The 19,862-nt window shown below is 45.8% G+C and overlaps 1 protein-coding gene across 1 annotated transcript in view; it reads right to left on the bottom strand.

Annotated features, from left to right (window-relative positions):
- Nucleotides 1-19,862, bottom strand: part of LOC116825956 (guanylate-binding protein 3-like) — a 197,430-nt gene that overhangs the window by 132,693 nt on the left and 44,875 nt on the right. The window contains exons 5-6 of the mRNA XM_075071154.1: nt 10,362-10,580; nt 10,110-10,237 (exon numbers count right to left, since the gene is read on the bottom strand). Of these exons, the coding sequence (XP_074927255.1) occupies nt 10,110-10,237; nt 10,362-10,580 (347 nt within the window). The remainder of the gene's footprint in view (nt 1-10,109; nt 10,238-10,361; nt 10,581-19,862) is intronic.

Here is a 19,862-nt window from a genome sequence, read left to right as displayed (position 1 = left end):
CTCAAAGGCAACGTTTGCAATATTAAAGTAAAATTAACTGGCCAAAAACGACATTAATGTAGAGTTATAGTTGCCCAGTGCTGCCTGGTGTCCCTTCAGAATGTGGAGTGTGGCTAAACTGAAACGTCTTAGTGCTGAGTGTAGACCAGGCTCCTGTTTGCTATGCCAGAGCTTTGCCTTACCAAATATAAGGCGTTGGACTTTGTCTTATAGTGCCACGTGAGCTCATCGGCATGTTGGGCAGAGTTAAGGTGGTGTTCCGAGAATGGCATTTACCTTAATTGTATTTCCTTATTTTCAGAAGTTCAAGTTTAGCCTCTCTGCATTCTGGAAGGGTGCAGTCAGCACTGTACTACCATAGCTGTGTGTTAATGATGTATTTCATCTTTAATTTCCTTAATTTTTTTAATCTAATCTCTCAGCACCCCCATGTTTCTCAGCCCAATTATCCCCACCCATGACCACTGGCTCCTTGGCAATGATTACTGTGGCTACATGTTGGTCCCTTCATTGTCCTTGTATTGTCTCCTCATCTTCTATCTCTCTGCCAGTCCAGCACAGTCAGAGCTTCCCTGTCCAGCCCTGCTCCCCATGGAGGGGGCCATCGGAGGGCTCCACAGGTTGAGGAGCTGGGGAGAGGATGCAGTATCAGGACAGGGACTGACAAGGAGTCGGTGAGGACATGTTTTGAAGTGGGACAGAACTGGAATGCATAGATGTGGTGAGTTTGATGGGGGGGCAAAACTCAACCCCCCATTCCACTGTCCAGCTCAGACACTGTCCTCCCCTCCTCCACACCCCTCTGTGCTGCTTTGACCTCCCCTTTCTCCTGGGAACAGCTGCATTTGGGCAAAGGTGAGCTGGACCCTTCCCCCTATGGCTGGAAGCAGTATATGGAAGGAGGGGAGTTCTGGGCTCCTTCTCCTGATCAAAGATAACTGCAGGGAAGGGAGCCTTATAGAAATTCCTGGGTCTGGTGAAGCAGCCATGGGAGGAATAGTTCAAGAGTGTAGGTATTTGTAGAGGACAGGAAGGGAAAGCAAGAGGTTACAGATAGTTCCACTTTCCTTCCCTTCACGTCTGTCACTGGGTGCAACAGTGCCCAACTGGAGGAAGCAGAAAGGAACAAGAGCTTGGAGATGCAGAGTTCCTACCTCAAATCTTGGCTACTGTATGGTGAAGCACTGTGTCACAGAATCATAGAATCAGAGAAGATTAACGTTGGAAGAGAGCTCATGAGGCAATATAGTTCAACCCCCTGCTCAAAGCAGGATGGACACCAACTACATCATCCCAACCAGGGTTCTGTCAAGCCTGGCTTTAAAAACCTCTAAGGATGGAGATTCCACCGCCTCCCTAGGTAACCCATTCCAGTTACCTTCACCACCCTCCTAGTGAAATAGTGTTTCCTAATATCCAACCTAGACCTTTCGCGCGGCCACTTGTGACCATTGCTCCTTGTTCTGTCATCTGCCACCAGTGAGAACAGCTGATTTCCATCCTCTTTGGAGCCCCCTTTCAGGTACTTGAAGGCTGCTATCAAATCCCCCCTCACTTTTCTCTTCTGAAGACTAAACGAGGCCAGTTCCTTCATCCGCTCCTCATAAGTCATGTGCCCCCAGCCCTGATCATTTTTGTTCTCTTCCACTGGACTCTCCCCAGTTTTTCCACATCCCTTCAGTAGTAGGGGGCCCAAAAACGGACACAATACTCCAGTTGTGGCCTCACTTGTGACAAACAGAGGGGAATAATCACTTCCCTCGATCTGCTGGCAATGCTTCTACTAACGCAGCCCAATATGCCATTAGCCTTCTTGGCAACGAGGATACACTGTTGACTCATTTCCAGCTTCTCATCCACTGTAATCCCCAGGTCTTTTTCTGTAGAACTGCTGCTTAGTCTGTCGATCCCCAGCCTGTAACAGTCCATGAGATTCTTCTTTCCTAAGTGCAGGACTCCGCACTTGTCCTTGTTGAACCTCATCAGATTTCTTTTGGCCCAATCCTCCAATTTGTCTAGGTCACTCTGGACCCTATCCCTACCCTCCAGTGTATCTACCTCCCCCTCCAGCTTTGTGTCATCTGCAAATTTGCTGAGGATGCAATTAATCCCATCATCCAGATCATTAATACAGATGTTCAACAAAACTGTCCCCAGGACCCACCCCTGGGGCCCTCTGCTTGATACTGGCTGCCAACTAGACATCCAGCCTTTGATCACTACCCATTTAGCCCAACAATCTAGCCAGCTTTCTATCCACTTTATACTCCATTCATCCAATCCATACTTTTTAAAATTGCTGGGAGACTCTATCAAAAGCTTTGCCAAAGTCAAGATATACTATGTCCACTGCTTTCCCCATATCCAGAGCCAGTTATCTCATCATAGAAAGCAATCAGGTTGGTCAGGCATGACTTGACTTTGGTGAATCCATGTTGACTGTTCCTCATTACCTTCCTCTCCTCCAAGTGCTTCAAAATAGTTTCTGTGAGGACCTGCTCCGTGATTTTTCCAGGGACTGAGGTGAGGCTGACTGGTCTGTAGTTCCCTGGGTTCTCCTTCTCTTTTTAAAAGATGGGCACTCTATTTGCCTTTTTCAAATTGTTTGAGACCTGTCCCAATCACCATGAGTTTTTGAAGATAATGGCCAATGGCTCCGGAATCACATCAGCCAACTCCCTCAGCACCTGTGGATGTATTAGATCTGGACTTGTGCATGTCCAGCTTTTCTAAATAGTCCTTAACCTGTTCTTTCACCACTGAGGGCTGCTCACCTCCTCCCCATACTATATTGCCCAGGATAGCAGTGTGGGAGCTGACCTTGTCTGTGAAGACGAAGGCAAAAAAAGCATTGAGTACTTCAGCTTTTTTCACATCATGTGTCAGCTGGTTGCCTTCCCCATTCAGTAAGGGTCCCACACTTTCCCTGATCATCTTCCTGTTGCTGACGTACCTGTAGAAACCCTTCTTGATACCCTTCACATCCCTTGCTAGCTGCAACTCCAGTTGTGTTTTGGCCTTCCTGTTGTGCATTGGGCCTTCCTGCTCCATGCTCCTGCAATATTTTTATACTCCTCCCTAGTCATCTGTCCAAGTTTCCACTTCTTGTCAGCTTCCTTTTTCTGTTGAAGCTCATCAAAGATTTCACTTTTAAGCCAAAGCTGATTGCCTGTCATATTTGCTATTCTTTCTGCACATCAGGATGGTTTGTTCCTCCGTACTCAATAAGGCTTCTTTAAAATACAGCAAGCTTTCCTGGACTCCTTTCCCCCTCATATTAGTCTCCCAGGGGATCTTGCCCATCAGTTCCCTAAGGGAGTCAAAGTCTGCTTTTCTGAAGTCCAGGGTCTGTATTTTGCTACTCTCCTTTCTTCCTTTTTGCATTAGTAGGAGCATTGCCAGCAGATTGTGGGAAGTGATTATTCCCTTCTATTCAGCACTGGTGTGGCCAAATCTGGAGTATTGCATCCAGTTTTGGGCCTCCCACTACAGAAGGGATGTAGACAAATTGGAGAGAGTCCAGTAGAGGGCAACGAAAATGACCAGGGTGCTGGGCCACATGACTTATGAGGAGAGGCTGAGGGAACTTATTTAGTCTGCAGAAGAGAAGAGTGAGGGAGGATTTGATAGCAGCCTTCAACTACCTGAAGGAGGGTTCCAAAGAGGATGGAGCTCGGCTGTTCTCAGTGGTGGCAGATGACAGAACAAGTAGCAATGGTCTCTTCCAACCCTAATCTTCTATGATTCCATGAAAGACTTGTAGGACGCTGCATGTAGCGATCTCACTTATAACCTCTATAGCCCATGGTATAAAGTTATATTGAGTGTTTGCATTGTAAACCACTGTAATCGTGTAACTCACCAAACAGGAAAAGATACATTAATTAAAGTAAAGTGCATATCCTGCACACAAGATGGCCCATTGAAGTCAAAGGAGATATTTTGTAGCATCAAAGGACAGAGGCCCTGTTGATTGCATTCCTAACTCCCTTCAGGATGGAGAAACCTAGGCATGAACTCATCCCATCAGTTTGGACTCTGGAATGGAGGGGACAGAAATATCTGATAAGGAGAAACTGGATCTTCTATGCTCCCTGGGCTCTAAGGTGCAAAGATTCAAGAACATAAGCAAGAGATCCCCATGCTGCTTGGCATGGGTCAGCCCTAAAAGACATATGGTGCAGCTTATTATAGAAGTTCATATTTCCTTTTAAATCTAAGACTGATACTCATCTGCTTTAACCTTGAAAATGACTCTCTTATTTCTGTTTCCTAGTTAATAAAACTTTAGTTAATTACAGGATGGGCTAAAGCATTTTCTTTGAAGAGAGCACTAAAATACAAATTGACCTGGGATAAGTGACTAGTCCCTTGGGACTGGAAGCAACCTGAATAATATCGGTGTGATCTTTGGTGTAAGTAACTAACTTTCACATAGTTCAGCTTGCCTGAGTGGCCTGGAAGGCCCAAGGGGATTGTCTATGACTCCATGTAAGACTGTTACAGTGACCCTGGAGTTCACACTTGTTACTGGATTGGTGAAATCTAAGCATAGACCACACCACTGGTTTGGTGTGTCTGTCCAGCTTTATGATGGTCTGCCCTGAGGTCGGCACTATCAGTCGTGAGCCACTCCAGACAGTGAGACACCAGGTACTGACATGCCCAATCTCAGCTCCCTGCCCTAGTCTCAACACTATGTGCTTGTGACATGCACTGATCATGCCTGTTCCCAGTGCCTGGCGCAGACCTGGTCCTTCAGGCCTTGTGCTGCCTGACAAGAGCTCAGCAAGCCTGTCCTGGCTGGGACTCTTTCACTGGCCTTTCAGTGTGGCTGCAGGGGGCGCTGGCAAAGGCTGGATTGGTCCAGGCTGGGGGTTTATAATGAGAGGTGGGGCACCACAGCTCATAGCTCCATACTCAGCTTTACAACCACCCCATAGGACCATGGCAAGAACTCATCTGCACTGTCACTTGCAACACAACAAGGGGACTTTCCACCAGCAGAGCCATCCAGCCTCAAGCTGGCTGTGATTGACCACACAGCCCCCTCCCAGCAGCCTTCCTGCCCCCCTCTGCAGGGATCCGCACCCCAACCTCTGATGAAGCAAGACTTTTCTGAAATATTTTTCTGAATCCTCTGTATACCTCAATTTCCCTTATATTTTGCATGCCTATCTGAGTAGGCGAGAGAAAAGACTAAGTCTGCTTTCAGGGCAGGCTAAGAGAGAACCATTATTAAAAAGGACTGACTGAGGCCAACTTCATAGCAGCAAGAAAATCAGAGATGATTGAAAACCCAGTCCCCAGGACACTGACAGCTAGCAACCAATGAGCCAAAGGCAGGTGGATTTCCCTGCCTCTCAGCAGGGGAGCTGAGTGCAGACCCCAGCTCAGGAACAAAGGAGTGTGAGGGTTAAGGTTAGGGTGGGTGGTAAAGGGTTGGCAGCTGGAAGGAGTCTGGACTGAGGCTCTCACCTGGAAGCTGACTAAGGAGGTCAGACTGTGCGGGAGACAAGGAGCCAGGACATGGGGGTTGGCTACAGCTAGGTTGGGCACTGAGATGAATGGACAATGCTTTAACCATCTCTTCTCCGTGCTGCCCCAAGGACTGTCAGATCCTGTAGCCAAGTGACTAATAAACGGTTCCCTTGTTTTGCAAAGGCTGCCAGTGTCACTGTAAATACTCCCTGGGAGTCCTGCACCCTGAAGGATCCAGGACAAGCCTCCAGCAGGGGTCTGGCTGGGATGGATTCAATGCAGGGAGCCCCAAAGGGAGATTGGGGCCACTGGTGCCAAAGGCCCCAACAGAAATGTGTGGATCCTTGGGGCCTGGCCCACTTGTGGCCTGGTGACAGCCTAGGCATAGACCAGCCCTTGGGACTTCATGACACTATCCCTCTGGGCTACCCCTGCCCCCTCGCCTTCCCACGCCCTAGCTCACCCCACTCCTTCCCTCCCTTCTCAGATCCTTAAAAGAACAAACTTGGGGGAGGAGGAATCTACCTAGCTGAGAGACTGAGGGCTCCAAGGCGTGAACTTCACCGTTCTGACCACCACCCCAACCATCCCCTGGGATTCACAGTGACAACACTGGGCGTTCATTGTCCTGTTTCTGAGATATTTCTTGACCAGAACAGGCCAGAAAGAGAGGGGTCCAGATCACATTGCTACCTCCATTGGTTCCAGCTAAGTTTTGAAAAGTAGCTGGGATGTGAGACATTGGTTCCTGCTGTCACTCACCACCTCTCCATGTGTCCTTTTCCTTCCCCTCCCTATTTCTTCTCTTTCCTATCTCTCTCTCCTTTCTCCTTTTGTCTAACAAGGGTCTGGCTGCATATTTTGCAACCCTGCTGTGAGCTCATGACCAGAGAGGCAGCTGAAAGCAACGCCCCAAACAGCCTGGAACTGGTACAAATTTGCCAGGTCTCAAAGCGGCTGATCAAAGTGTGGGCTGGGCCTGTGTTTCTTCAACACTAAGACTGCAAGTAAAAGTCTGTACCAAAGAGAGAAGCTGTATTTTCTACTTTTGCTGTTCTTTTCGCTCCTCTTTTGTGATTGTTTGTCTTGTTTTGTCTTTCAGGAAACAGGATCAGACATTAACAGCAGCAATAAGAGCACCAGCTCATCTCAGCTAACTACCATCCCCCCCAGAATAATTCTTAATATCTTTAATATCATCTAAAGCTTGGTCTATATTACAAAATTAGTTCGGTTTAACTGCATTGGTCAAGGATGTGAAAATTCTACACTCAGGTGATGCAGTTAAGCTGACCTAAAAATTCTTCCATCAACACAGCTGCTGCCTCTTAGTGAGGTGGATATGATAACAGGAGAACCCCACCCACTGGCATAGGTAGTGTTTACACTGAAGTGCCTCAGTGATGCAGCTGTGATAGACACTATCAAACCAGGGTTTTTTCCATCTAAAAACTCTCTCCCGTTAAAGGGAAAGGGAACAGGGATATTGTTCAAACAAAAAACCTTCATTAAGACTTTACATTTCAAAGGCTTTAACTGTTTTCCTTCTTCTTCTGTTTCTTTAATAAAAGGTTAAAGATTTTTAATGGTGTGTTTGCGATGGGACTAAGCAGCCCAGAGTCTCTGTATTCTAAAACCCCAACCATGTTTAACTGTTTAGTGGTATACAGTGACAGAATCATTTAACACTTTTGACTCTCTGAGCTCATTTATTCCATCAAAATTAATGCAACAACACAAACTCTACCCCTGGCCCTAATGTGGCTCAGCAATATGAGGATGGAAAGTTAGCCTCACCACAGTTAAATTTGTATCAGGATTTCCTTTAAAATTTTATTGGGGCTTGTGCACTGCTTGATTTTTAGATAGGCGTTTATGGTGAGGGAGGACATAATTTGAGGTTTGCAGTGACAGTTTTAAAAAGAGCCATGTGACTCAAAGTTTTCTAGAGTTTGACATTTCCTTCCTTCCTTTTTTCACAGAACTGCAACATTTGGACAGGGCAACTGACAGGTCTGATCCTTGGAGTGGTGTAGATGGGATGAAATATTGTAGAAAGTTGAAGTTTGTTTATCATGATTCACACAAATTACTGTTTTGACTGACAGTATCCTGGCACCACTTTAGTCAATGTGGACCTTAGAACAGGGGTTTCTATTATGGGTGCCTTTCCAATGCTCATCAACCCCTTTGATCACGCTGACACTGCTAGTTGCAGCTTCCTGTTTTTCTTTGATCACAGCCAGAGGAGCATACGGCATCATTATATTACCCTAATGCTGGCACTTACTGGAATCTTAAATTTTTACTTTATTAAATTAATGCTCATTTCCTTGGCAATACTTGAATGTAAAATCTGAGTCCACATGTGGATTTTAGAGCATTTTGAAGTAACTGCTCATAAGCCAGAAACTTTGGTCTCAAGGCCAAACTTCCCAGAGCAGAACACAGGCAGAGGGCAGCTACATGTGCATCTCACACTTTCCAAGAAGGCTGCTGGGGGCAGGACTCACAGTCACAGTACGTGGGGGCTGCTCAGGGTCCATGTCACCTTGAGCTACCTGTGTACTGTGACATCAGGCTGTCTTCTGGCTGCAAGAGAGCCCCAGTCCTGCTGCACATACACAGGCGATTTTCTCTGACTCATCAGCTTGGCTAGACCCAGACTGTACTTCTCAATCTCACCCTTCTTAACTTTTACAATATTTCTTTCCCACAGGGGCTGTGGGTCCCGGACACTAGCTGAGATCAGTCTCAGGTAGGTCAGATCAGTTTGGGAGAATCAGAGCCTTAGCTCAAGGTGGTGCGTGCAAAAACATCACCAAACGTTATATGAGTGTAACCCTTCTGCCCCTCTGAGTTGGCAGCAACAAGGGCCGGGTTCAGTATCCAGGGGTTCCGTTTCAATAACACAAGGCATAACCGGCTCGAGCCCCCACCCAGTGACCTGGGACACTTACATACCACACCCCCCTGGGCACCTCTAGAAGGCAATACTTCCCTCATCGCAAGCACGGAGCTGATGGTAGCGAAATTTTTCAATAAAATGAAAGAAACAAGGCGGCATCGCCATTGGAGAAACACCCACCAAACAGAGTTATAAAACTACAAACATAACACACCCCCAAGTACATGGCAATGGTCCGTTTCACCTTAGGTCTTAAGTCAATCACTCCTAAAGTCCAACAACTCAAAAGCTCTGGTCAATGCCACCGAAAGAACAGGGTCTATCGTCTAAGAATGAGTTCCCCTCATCCCAGCCTGTGGAAAGGGCACCATCACGTGTCCAGGGCAGCTGCCCTGCCGCTCCGTAGATCTGCTTTCCGCCTTCTTCACCAAGGCTACGAACTGCTCCGACGATAACGGAAGCCGCTCCCCACTCTGCCCCCGCCGCCTAGCCGCCACAAACTGCTCGCTCCAACCACTGCTCGTGAGCTCGCTCCAAGTCTGTCCCAGCAAACTGCTCACTCCGCTCGCATCGTGGGCTGCGCCCAACCACGCACAGCGTACGCCGCTCTGCAGCCGCGTCCACCAGCCAGCTGTCCATGTGGTCGCTCCAGCCATCACCCCATAAACACGCTCCCACTCTGGCCAGCTGTCTCTGTCTATCCACAGTAAGCGTCAGGCTCCCCATAAGTTAGCACAGTAACCAGTGCCCACTCAAGTAATTCAGCTCTTTGGATTTCAGCTCTTAGTGACTCTCCGCACAAGAGGGAGCCCCATGTCATGCACCAATTAGCCAAAGTCGAGTTCAGCTCACCCAACCTGTATCTAGAGTCTAAGGAATAAAAACGATCAACTCTGACAATTCCAGCAGTGGAGAACGAGAGTGCAACTGGATCTCTAGCTCCACAAGGAGCCTGCACCACCAGGCACAAGACGTGTCCAAACTCTCTCTCCCTCACAGGGTTTGAACCCATGCCTCCTGTCGAGCAAGGACCACCCAACCTGAGGGATGAGTCATTTCTCCACAAAGCAGGCAGTCTGGGATGGGGCAGGCGTGCCTATGCAAATATTTGAGATTTTGCATTCCAGACATTCTTTCCACACTTCCCATACTTCACCACCAGATGTCAGGGTACAGCTCATCCTGACTCTGCTTACATGAGCCATAACACTGTGATGTCACATAGTATTTTGGGGGGGTGGGGCATAACTTGGGAACTCCTTGCTCAAACACCATCAAATCTGAAATGTTACCCTCACCCCAGATCCCCGTGGGGCACAGTCATTTCCAAGACAATCCATTTATGCATGTGGATTTTAGAGCACTTAGAAAAACCGACTGTTAAACAGTAAGCAAGTCTCTATCTTAACTACAGCACAGCTTAATATCTCTCTCTTAATATCTTGGGAAAACGTTGTATTGTGCTTATTCTGAGCTAGTGCTTTTTTAAGGAGCTGTTGCCTGGACCGGTGAATTTTTCATGTTCTTGGGTCCCTCTGAGTTCAGTCATTTCCACAGCACAGTAAAACTAGAGGATAAATACCAGATGTCTCTGAAACATGAGAGGGCAAATGAAACTTCTAAAAGCAGACGAAGTTTGCGTCTGTCTATCTAGGAAGTCATGTGACCCTTTCACCGTACGGTAGTACCTGTTCTCACCACACAGCAAAAGCCAGCTCACCTTCTCCACATCCGCCAGCCCTTCGGTGTCCAGCAGCACCAGAGTGTGGTCAGGTTTTCCTGGGTGGGGCACACACCACATCCAGATGCCTTTGGTGTGTGACTGGATAGTGGAGCCCATCGAGAACCCTGGGAAGAGAGGACAGATTTCATATAAACACAGACACACAGTACACCTGCCTGAGGTCACTATGAGCCCCAAGAGTAGCAGGAAATGACACGGGGGTGGGGCACGTGACTCCAGGTCTCTCACCTTTTCTCTTGCCAGCCAAGGAGTTCATGAGGTAGGATTTGCCCGTGCGGTACATTCCCACAATGGCCACCACCACCACTGGCTGGGTGATGCCCTCCAGGATCTTCACAGCCTGGGGGTTCACCTGCAGGGACCCCCCAGTGCTGTTCTGAATGAGCCACATGGGCTCCTCCATGAGCGTTTCTGAGGCCATTGGTCCTGGGCGGAATTGATCTGTAACTGAGAAAACAGACTGAGCCAGCCCAGCAGGTACATTGCAGGGATTCACCATAGGGAGCGGGATAAGGCACAGCAGGAGGCAGGTCTGGTGTAACACCATCTCACCAGGCAAACAGCTCACTGAGTTCTCAGACAGGACAAATCCCTAGGGGAACAGAGTATTTTCCCAAACAGCTAAAGGTTCAACCGCATGGAGAGGCAGAGAGAAGGCACCATTTTAAAAATCAAACACACACTGGGAAGTGCAGAATAGCATTGTTCAGACCCCTCTCCAAGTGTCAGTAGCAGGTGCAGAGTCATGTAAGTCCAGGGCTGCCAGGGGCATTAGACACCCACAAGGGTGGTGCCACATCACCTGCCAGGACTGGGAGTGCACAGTGCAGCTTATGAAAAGTCAGCTCAGGTCAATGACATGCTATAGAGCTCTACAACTCTTGCCAGATTTCATATATGACAGACCTTGCTTGTTTTTCATACTAAATGCGTCTACAGTTTCCTCTCCTCTGTCTCTCAGCTTACCTCTTCCTTTGATACACGCTAGGATTTTCCCTGCCCCCAGCTAACCATTTTCTGAATTTTCCTTCCCTTTTCTCAGTTTCTTTCTCCTGCCCCACTTGGGATGTTTCCCCACTCACAGCCACGCCCAGTCTGGAGATTCTTTGTCCCTCTCCTGGAAGAAGCAAGAGAGAGCAGAGAAGGAGTCAGGCCCCAAACCCGGTGTTGAACAATAACACTGAGAGTATGACAACACTTTCAGCTGGGGGGTAAGATTCCTAGCTTGAAGAGACATCCCCACATTAGTTCTAGCATGTTAGCTTGATCAAAAATAGCTGTGTACCCATGACATTACAAGTGGCAGGAGGGGCTAGCCACCTCGAGTACTATCCTGTAGAAGATCCTACATATTTACTGAACTCTCCCTCCTTAAATAAGGAGCAACTTCTGTCTGTGTCACTGTAAGATGTGATGGAATGTTGGGATGGATGGTCTGTTCCTCTAACAAGAGACTCTGTGTGCTTGTCCATGAGGAATACAGGCAGTGGGGCATCTGGGACATTGCAAAGTAGCCCAGAATCCCTCTTAAATCACGCCCTCTTCCCCTCAAATGTGCCTATTAATTTTCTGCCCAGGTCTTCTACGTCAGGCTTTTAATTATCATAATATCTCTTTTTTTTTAAGTAATTTCTCTAGTTTCTCATCTACTGGTTTGTATTATGTAATGCTGTAAAGTATCTAGGATTATAGCTTGTATAAAAGTAAAATATTAAGTGCTATATAAAAATAGAAAAAAAATTCTCTAGGGCCCCTTCAATGTGATGATAAACAAAAAGAACCATTTTTGCTTTTCAGGTCCTGCTACAAATGTCTTCAAACATGTAATCCACTAATTTTTTTTATTCATCTGATTTATTATATCTGATAATCCAATGTATGGGGCAGACAATGCCTCAAACTGGGAAAATGTTTCCGTATGACAAACACTTTCCCATGCTAAAATATGAGAATGGCTAACTATAAAATTGTTTCACTAGAAAAGATTTCAGTCAGCTATCAGTGTTCCCCTGTAACCCAGGACAGCTCTCTGAGCCCCATCTCCTCTTTTACTTGTTAAACTTTTAAAAGTTTCTTTAACACCTTTTAGTTGATATGATTACACACTGTCGGTTTATCAACAGAACATGAAGGAGATGACAGTTTTAAATTTTAAAAGAGTCAGGAAATGAGGAGGGGAAAAGGAAGTGGGTTTGGGCTGTTTCTTCAGATATCGGTGTCAGAGGTCACACTCTTAGTGCTGAACTTCATGCGGTCAAAGCTCTGGCTTGTGTCTTTTATTTTTTTTTAATTGTAAAAACCTACAATTGTGGGTGTTATGCTTAACCTAGACTTTACAGTTTACAAGGAATAGGTCTTGAAGGCATGTTTTCTTGATGTTATTTTTGTTTGTTTTTAGCATTCTGGGCCCTTCACTTAGGTAAAGCTTTAAAAAGCAAACTAACAGTAATTTTTAAAGTGCTCCTTTTAACGTAGATAAAACTGTAACAGGCAGCTTGGAGCGCTGGATGCCCTAGTGGTTAGAGTGTGTGGCTCTCAGACCCCTGCTTGGTTTAGGACCCTCAGTCATTTAGGTCAGTGGGTTAGAGGGACCCAGACCCTCCCTTTCCACTGGGTCTCAGCCTAATAGGTAGTAGCAAAGTGAGTTCATAGCCCACTTGACTGCAGTGGCCTACTGTCTTGGGAACTGCTTCTGACTAATGTATTAGATGGGGCTTTCTTCTCCCCCCACTACCTGGGACAAAAGAGCTAGACCCATGTTCGATGCATCGGTCTGTAGCAGGAGTTCCTTGGTGAAGTCGGGAATGTACAAAATGGGTTCTTGGCAGAGTTAGGCCTTCAGGGCTTTAAAAGCTTCCTCACAAGCTTTGGTCCACTGGATTTTCTTTGGGCTACCATTCCTGAGAAGATCAATGAGACATGCCACGATGGTTGAGAAACCCAAAATAAATTGATGGTAGTGCCCCACCTGTCCTAAAAGCCAGTATACTTGTTTCCTTGAGGAAGGTGCGGGGCACACCTGGAGGGCCTGGAGCTTATTGACCAAGGGTCATTCTCTGCCTTTTCCTAAAGTGTGGCACAGATAGATTGTCACCTGGCGAATGATGAAATATTTAGTGGGATTTGCTGTCAGGTCGGCCTCGTGGAGAGACCGTAGCACACTCATCATATGTTTTAGGTGGTCCTACCAGTTTCAGCTGTAGGCTATGATGTTGTCTAGGTACATGGCAGAATATTGGTTATGGAGTTGGAGGATCTAGTCCATTAGCTGCTGGAATGTGGCCGGGGTCCCATGCAACCCAAAGGGCATTGTCCGGAACTGAAAGAGCCCAAAGGGAGTGGAAAAAAGCTGTGTTTTCCCTGGACTGTGGTGTGAGGGGGATCTGCCAATATCCCTTCATCACATTGAGTGGTGATGTACTCTGCTTCTCTTAGGTAGTTGAATGAATGTGCATCAAATTTTGATACTCTGTTGACCTTCCAGAAATCAATACAAAACCGAGTCGTCCCATCAGCCTTGGGGACCAAAACTACAGGGCTTTTCCAATTGCTGAATGATTCCTCAGTTACTCCCAGTTCTAGCATTGATTGGAGTTCTTACTTTGTAATTTTCCTCAACTTCTGGGGAAGGGGTTGAGGATTTTCTGACTTTAAGCCCCAGTTCTGTCTGGATGTTATGAGTTAATAAATGGGTCATCCAGGTTGCATAGAAAATATGGAAGAGAAGGCATGGATCACCTGTTGAGCCTGGGTTCTCTGGTCTGGGTTTAGGTTGTTTCCAATCTTGACCATCCCTGGCTTTGAGATCTCAGCAACCTGTAGGCCTAATTCAGGTTCAGGTGGGTAGGGGGATATTAGGAGACTTCCTTGGCTTTTCCACAATTTTAAAAGATTCACATGGCAGATTTGTTGTACCTTTCGCTTGTCCGGTTGTTGGATTTCATAATTCACCAGTCCCCCTAGCTGCAGCACTTCATAGGACCCTTGCCAGTGGTCTAGGAGTTTTGATTTGGAGCTAGGTAATAACAGGAGAACCCCCAGATGTGAGCCCTTTTATTATAGGCTGCTTCCAGCGTGTTCTGGGCGTGTAGGAGGCTCTTCCTGGCAAATGAGCCCAGGGCATCAAGCTTCTCCCATAGGTCCAGGACATATTGTGCTGCGTTACTGGCCTGAGATGGTTCCTCCCACATTTCTTGAATGAGGTCTAAAATCCCTTTAGTTGCCTTTCATATAACAATTGAAATGGTGAGAACTCAGTGGAGGACTGGGAGATTGCTGGTATGGTGAACAGGAGAGCAGGGAGTAACTGTTCCCAGGCAGGAGTGCCAGAAGTTCCCTAAAAATGTGTGTGTGTGTGGGGGGGGGGCTGCCAGCATCCAGACTGTGGCCCTGTCCCTGTTCAGCCTCTTTCAGCCCCCATGCCACCTCTTCCCCTGAGGCCCTGCCCCCTCACTGCCTCTTTCCCTGAGGCCCCACCTGCTCCTACTCCCCCACCATATCACTCCCCCTTAATGCAGGAAAAAAGTGAGAGAGCATATCCTTCCCACTTTTAACAGTGGTGAGGGCATGGCCCCCTGGCCGCCTCTGTTCCAGCAACCCTGGTCCCAGTGCTGGATATCTATAAGGGCAAATTTTCAGAGCATTGTCTTTAGTGTTCTTTTGAAATCTTTCCACTAAGCCATCTTTTTGGAGGTGGAGAACAGAGGTCCTGAGAACCTTGATTTTCCACAACTGGCACAGTTGCTTAATCCACTGGGACATACAATTCATTCCCTGATCTGTTAAGATTCCCAGTGGCACCCCGAGCTGAGCAAAAATTTTCAGAAGTTCAGCAGCCACTGTGCATTCATAATGGTACTGCGTACCTGGTTGTTTAGCCTACTATGACAAAAATGAACCAGTAGCCTACTGCACAGTTCTCCAATGGCCCAGCTATGGACACTGCTTCATGGAGACAGGTTTCAGAGGTAGGCATGTTAGTCTGTATCAGCAACAAAAATGAGGAATCCTTGTGGCACCTTAGAGACAAACAACTTTATTTGGGCATAAGCTTTTGTGGGCTAAAACCCACTACATCCGATGTATGAAGTAAAAGATACAGGAGCAGGAATAAATACATTAAAGGATGGGGGTTGCTTTACCAAGTGTTTGGTCAGTCTAACCAGATAAATCAGTTAACAGCAGGATACCAAGGGAGGAAAAATAACTTTTGAAGTGGTAAGAGAGTGGCCCATTACAGAAAGTTGACAAGAAGGTGTGAGTAACAGTAGGAAGAAATTGTTAATGGGGAAAATAAGTTTAGATTTTGTAATGACCCAAACGCTCACAATCTTTATTCAGGCCTAATCTGATGTTATCTAGTTCGCAAATTAATTCCAGTTCTGCAGTTTCACTTTGGAGTCTATTTTTGAGATTTTTTGTTGTTGAAGAATTGCCACTTTGAGGTCTGTTATTGAATGACCAGAGAGATTGAAGTGTTCTCTTACTGGTTTTTGAAAGTTATGATTCCTGATGTCAGATTTGCGTCCATTTATTCTTTTGCATAGAGACTGTCCAGTTTGGCCAATGTACATGGCAGAGGGGCGTTGCTGGCACATGATGGCATATATCATATTGGTAGATGTGCAGTTAAATGATCCCCGGATGGTGTGGTTGATGTGGTTTGATCCTGTGATGGTGTCCCTTGAATAGATCTGTTGACAGAGTTGACTGGGGTTTGTAGCAGAGTTTGGTTCCTGGGTTAGTGTTTTTGTTCTATGGTGTATCGTTGCAAGTGAGTATTTGCTTCAGGTTGGGGGGCTGTCTGTAAGCAAGGACTGGCCTGTCTCCCAAAGTCTGTGAGAGTGAGGGACTGTCCTTCAGGATAGGTTCTAAATCCTTGATGATGAGCTGGAAAGGTTTTAGTTCGGGGCTATAGGTGACAGCTAGTGGCGTTCTGTTACTTTCTTTGTTGAGCCTGTCCTGTAGTAAGTGACCATTCGGGGTGGTAGTAGGGTGTCAGCATTCTTCTTCTCAAAGATGTCACCCTAGTTGCTGTATTTGGGGGGGCAGTACTGGAGTCAGTTCTGGTGGTGGTCCCCTCTAACCTATAGCCAGGATCTGGGAAGATGTGTCTTGGTTCTGGGATTCATCAGATAGTGAGTGTAGGCAGACTTGCCGGCAGAAGTTGGAGCCAATCATCAGTTTCATCACCAGAGATACTCTCATTTTCATGTTGCTGTTCAGTCACTGCCAGACCATCATAGGCATGTGGAACAGCCTGATTTCTAGAGTAGACTTAGTTGCCGTCTCTCTTCCAGGTTCACTTTCAAGGAACCGAACTGCTCAACAGGCAATAAGTGATTCCTGTGAAGAGTCCTGACATCTCTCCTTCCTTCTTCTCTCCAGAGCTGACATACAGGAATTCCAGGTCATTTCTGAATGACTTGATAGGGTTCTGAACTCCTTCTGTACACCAGCTTGTTCTTCCCTTTTACTCCCAAGTTTCTTATCCAAACCCACTCACCTGGAAGTACCACTTGCTCCCTTATGCCCCAGTCATGTCAGGTCTTATTCTGAGTTGCAGTCTATGCTGCTGCATCCATACAGAGATGACAGAAGTTCTCCAGTTGTTGCTTTAATTTCTTTACATATTGAAGTTATGTCTCAAGGCCACCTCCACCTGGAGTCACTCCCAAAGAAATGTCCACAGGAAATCTCACTTTCCCCACAAACATTAGATAATAAGAAGAGAATACCGTAGCATTGTGTGACAGGCTGGGTCACAGAAACTCCCTCAAGTCTGTCACTAGATGTGCTGGGATACCACTGAGAACAAATCTCCCTGCCAGAAAAGGCTCCCTCCTACTCCCATCTTGCTAAGCTAAACACACCAATCTGCTCCAGCACAGACCAAGAGCTCAGGCCACGCCCCCCTGCGGTTCACAGAAACTAAGATTCACTTAGCTCAGGGGCTTCTCAGTTAATAGTGACTGTCCCAGCACCCAGTATTCAGTCTTTCTGGGAGCCTAAACCCTGAATAAATACGTTTTACTCTGTATAAAGCTTATACAGGGTAAACTCTTAAATTGCCCTCCCTCTATAACACTCATAGAGAGAGATGCACAGCTGTTTGCTCCCCCAGGTATTTGCTTTCTCTGGGTTAATTAATAAACAAAAGCGATTTTATTAGTATAAAAAGTAGGATTTAAGGGGTTTCAAGTAATAACAGACAGAACAAAGTAAATTACCAAGCAAAATAAAATAAAACACGCAAGTCTAAGCCTAATACATTAAGAAACTGAATACAGATAGAATCATACCCTTAGAGATGTTCCAATAAGCTTCTTTCACAGACTAGACTCCTTTCTAGTCTGGGCCCAATCCTTTCCCCTGGCACAATCCTTGTTAGTTCCAGCTCAGGTGGTAACTAGGGGATTTCTTCATAACTGGCAGCCAAAGACCCCTAATGGAGAGGCTTCCAGGGCCTTTTATATTCTCTCTCTTGTGGGCGGAAACCCCTTTGCTCTTCTGTGCAAAATCACAGCAACAAGATGGAGTTTGTAGCCACCTGTGCAACTCACATATTCATGAACTTTTTGAAAGCCAACTCCATTTTTCACGTTACCTTGAACGTTCCCAGGCTCTCATATGTGGATTGGAGTTTCCCATGGTCCAGTGTCAGTTCATTGTTTCTTGATTGGGAACTTAATCTGAAGAGTCCCTTCACAATAAGTTGGCCAAATGCTTCACTGGTGCTACTTAGAATCAAACACATTGAGGTACAAGTACATAGACAACATTCATAAAACATATTGCAGTTACATCATATTTACACTCATAAGCATATTTCAATAAACATATAGACTGTAACATCACACATTGTTCCTGGTACAATTATAAGCATGTAATAGTTGTCAAATATGTTGGCTCCATTTGTGCTTTTGTATCGATCTGAGAGTCCCATGCATGTTCAAAAGCATCCCATTGAAATGTTTAATCCTAAGAACTCTAGTGTCTGAACTGGATAGTTCTTCTCTGTGATGCTAGACCCTACCAGCATAGTCAACTAGTCTCCATCCATCTGGGTATTCTTGGTAGAAGACTCCTCCAAGTCCTTCCATGCTAGCATCAGTGTTTAGTAGTAGATATGTTTTTGTTTTGTTTTGTTTTGTTTTTTTAGTATCAGCAAACGCTAATAAAGAAACGTGTCAGTGCATCTATTAACCTCAGAAAACCATTCTCACAATCTGGAGTCCACCAGTCTCCACAGTGTTCTTTGACTGTATAGTAGTTGGCATCTGAATGCAAAGCCTGATATTTTCTATGGGGAAACTAAATCTTTGTGAGTTCACTGAAGAGTTGATAAAGATCAGAATAGCCCTCACCATATGGTCTATAATAATTGCTGAACCCCAAGAAACTAGAGTTATTTTAAGGCATTAGGTCTTGGTCATGTCCTCAAGGCTTCCAGCTTGTCTGGATCTGCAACAACTCCATCTTAAGAGATGATGTGCCCTACATACTTTATTTTTCCTGACAGAACTGGCCATTTTTGTAGAGATAGTTTCAACCCTTGTTCCTTTAGGCAGTACTACACTTTCAACAACCTTTCTTCATGCTCTTCCAAAGTGTGACCAAACACTACCAAGTCCAGGCCTTCCAGAAGCTACTGGTGTAGGAAGTGAAACCGGATACTATAGGGATAACAGAAACATGGTGGAATAGTAGTCATGACTGGAGTACAGGTATTGAAGGCTATGTGCTGTTTAGGAAAGACAGAAATAAAGGCAAAGGTGGTGGAATGGCATTGTATATCAATGATGAGGTTGACTGTAAAGAAATAAGAAGGGATGGAATGGATACGACAGAGTCTGTCTAAGCAAAAATCACATTGGGAGAGAAAGCTACTAGAGCCTCCCCTGAGATAGTGCTTGGGATGTGCTACAGACAGCTGGGATCTGATATGGATATGGATAGAGACCTCTTTAATGTTTGTAATGAAGTAAACACTAATGGGAATTGTGTGATCATGGTAGACTTTAACTTCCCAGATATAGACTGGAGGACAAGTGCTAGTAACAATAATAGGGCTCAGATTTCTCTGGAGGCGATAGCGGATGGATTCCGTCACCAAGTAGTTGAAGACCCAACAAGAGGGGATGCCATTTTAGATTTGGTTTTGGTGAGTAGTGAGGACCTCATAGAAGAAATGGTTGTAGGGGACAACCTTGGTTCGAGTGATCATGAGCTAATTCAGTTCAAACTAGATGGAAGGATAAACAAAAATAGATCTGGGACTAGGGTTCTTGATTTCAAAAGAATTAAAGAATTAAGGAAAATAGTTAGAGAAGTGGATTGGACAGAAAAACTTGTGGATCTAAAGGTGGAGGAGGCCTGGAATTACTTCAAGTCAAAGTTGCAGAAAGAATCAAACTATCAGAAGCCTGCATCCCAAGAAAGGGGAAATAATCATAGGCAGGAGTTGTAGACCAAGCTGGATGAGCAAGCATCTTCGAGAGGTGATTAAGAAAAAGCAGAAAGCCTACAAGGAGTGGAAGATGGAAAGGATTAGCAAGAAAGGCTACCTTATTGAGGTCAGAACATGTAGGGACAAAATGAGAAAGGCCAAAAGCCATGTAGAGTTGGACCTTGCAAAGGGAATTAAAACCAATAGTAAAAGGTTCTGTAGCTATATAAATAAGAAGAAAACAAAGAAAGAAGAAGTGGGACCGCTAAACACTGAGGATG

Source organism: Chelonoidis abingdonii, chromosome 11, assembly GCF_003597395.2.
Source record: "Chelonoidis abingdonii isolate Lonesome George chromosome 11, CheloAbing_2.0, whole genome shotgun sequence".
Lineage (NCBI taxonomy): Eukaryota > Metazoa > Chordata > Testudines > Testudinidae > Chelonoidis > Chelonoidis abingdonii.
This window is presented reverse-complemented; position numbering and strand designations above follow the sequence as displayed.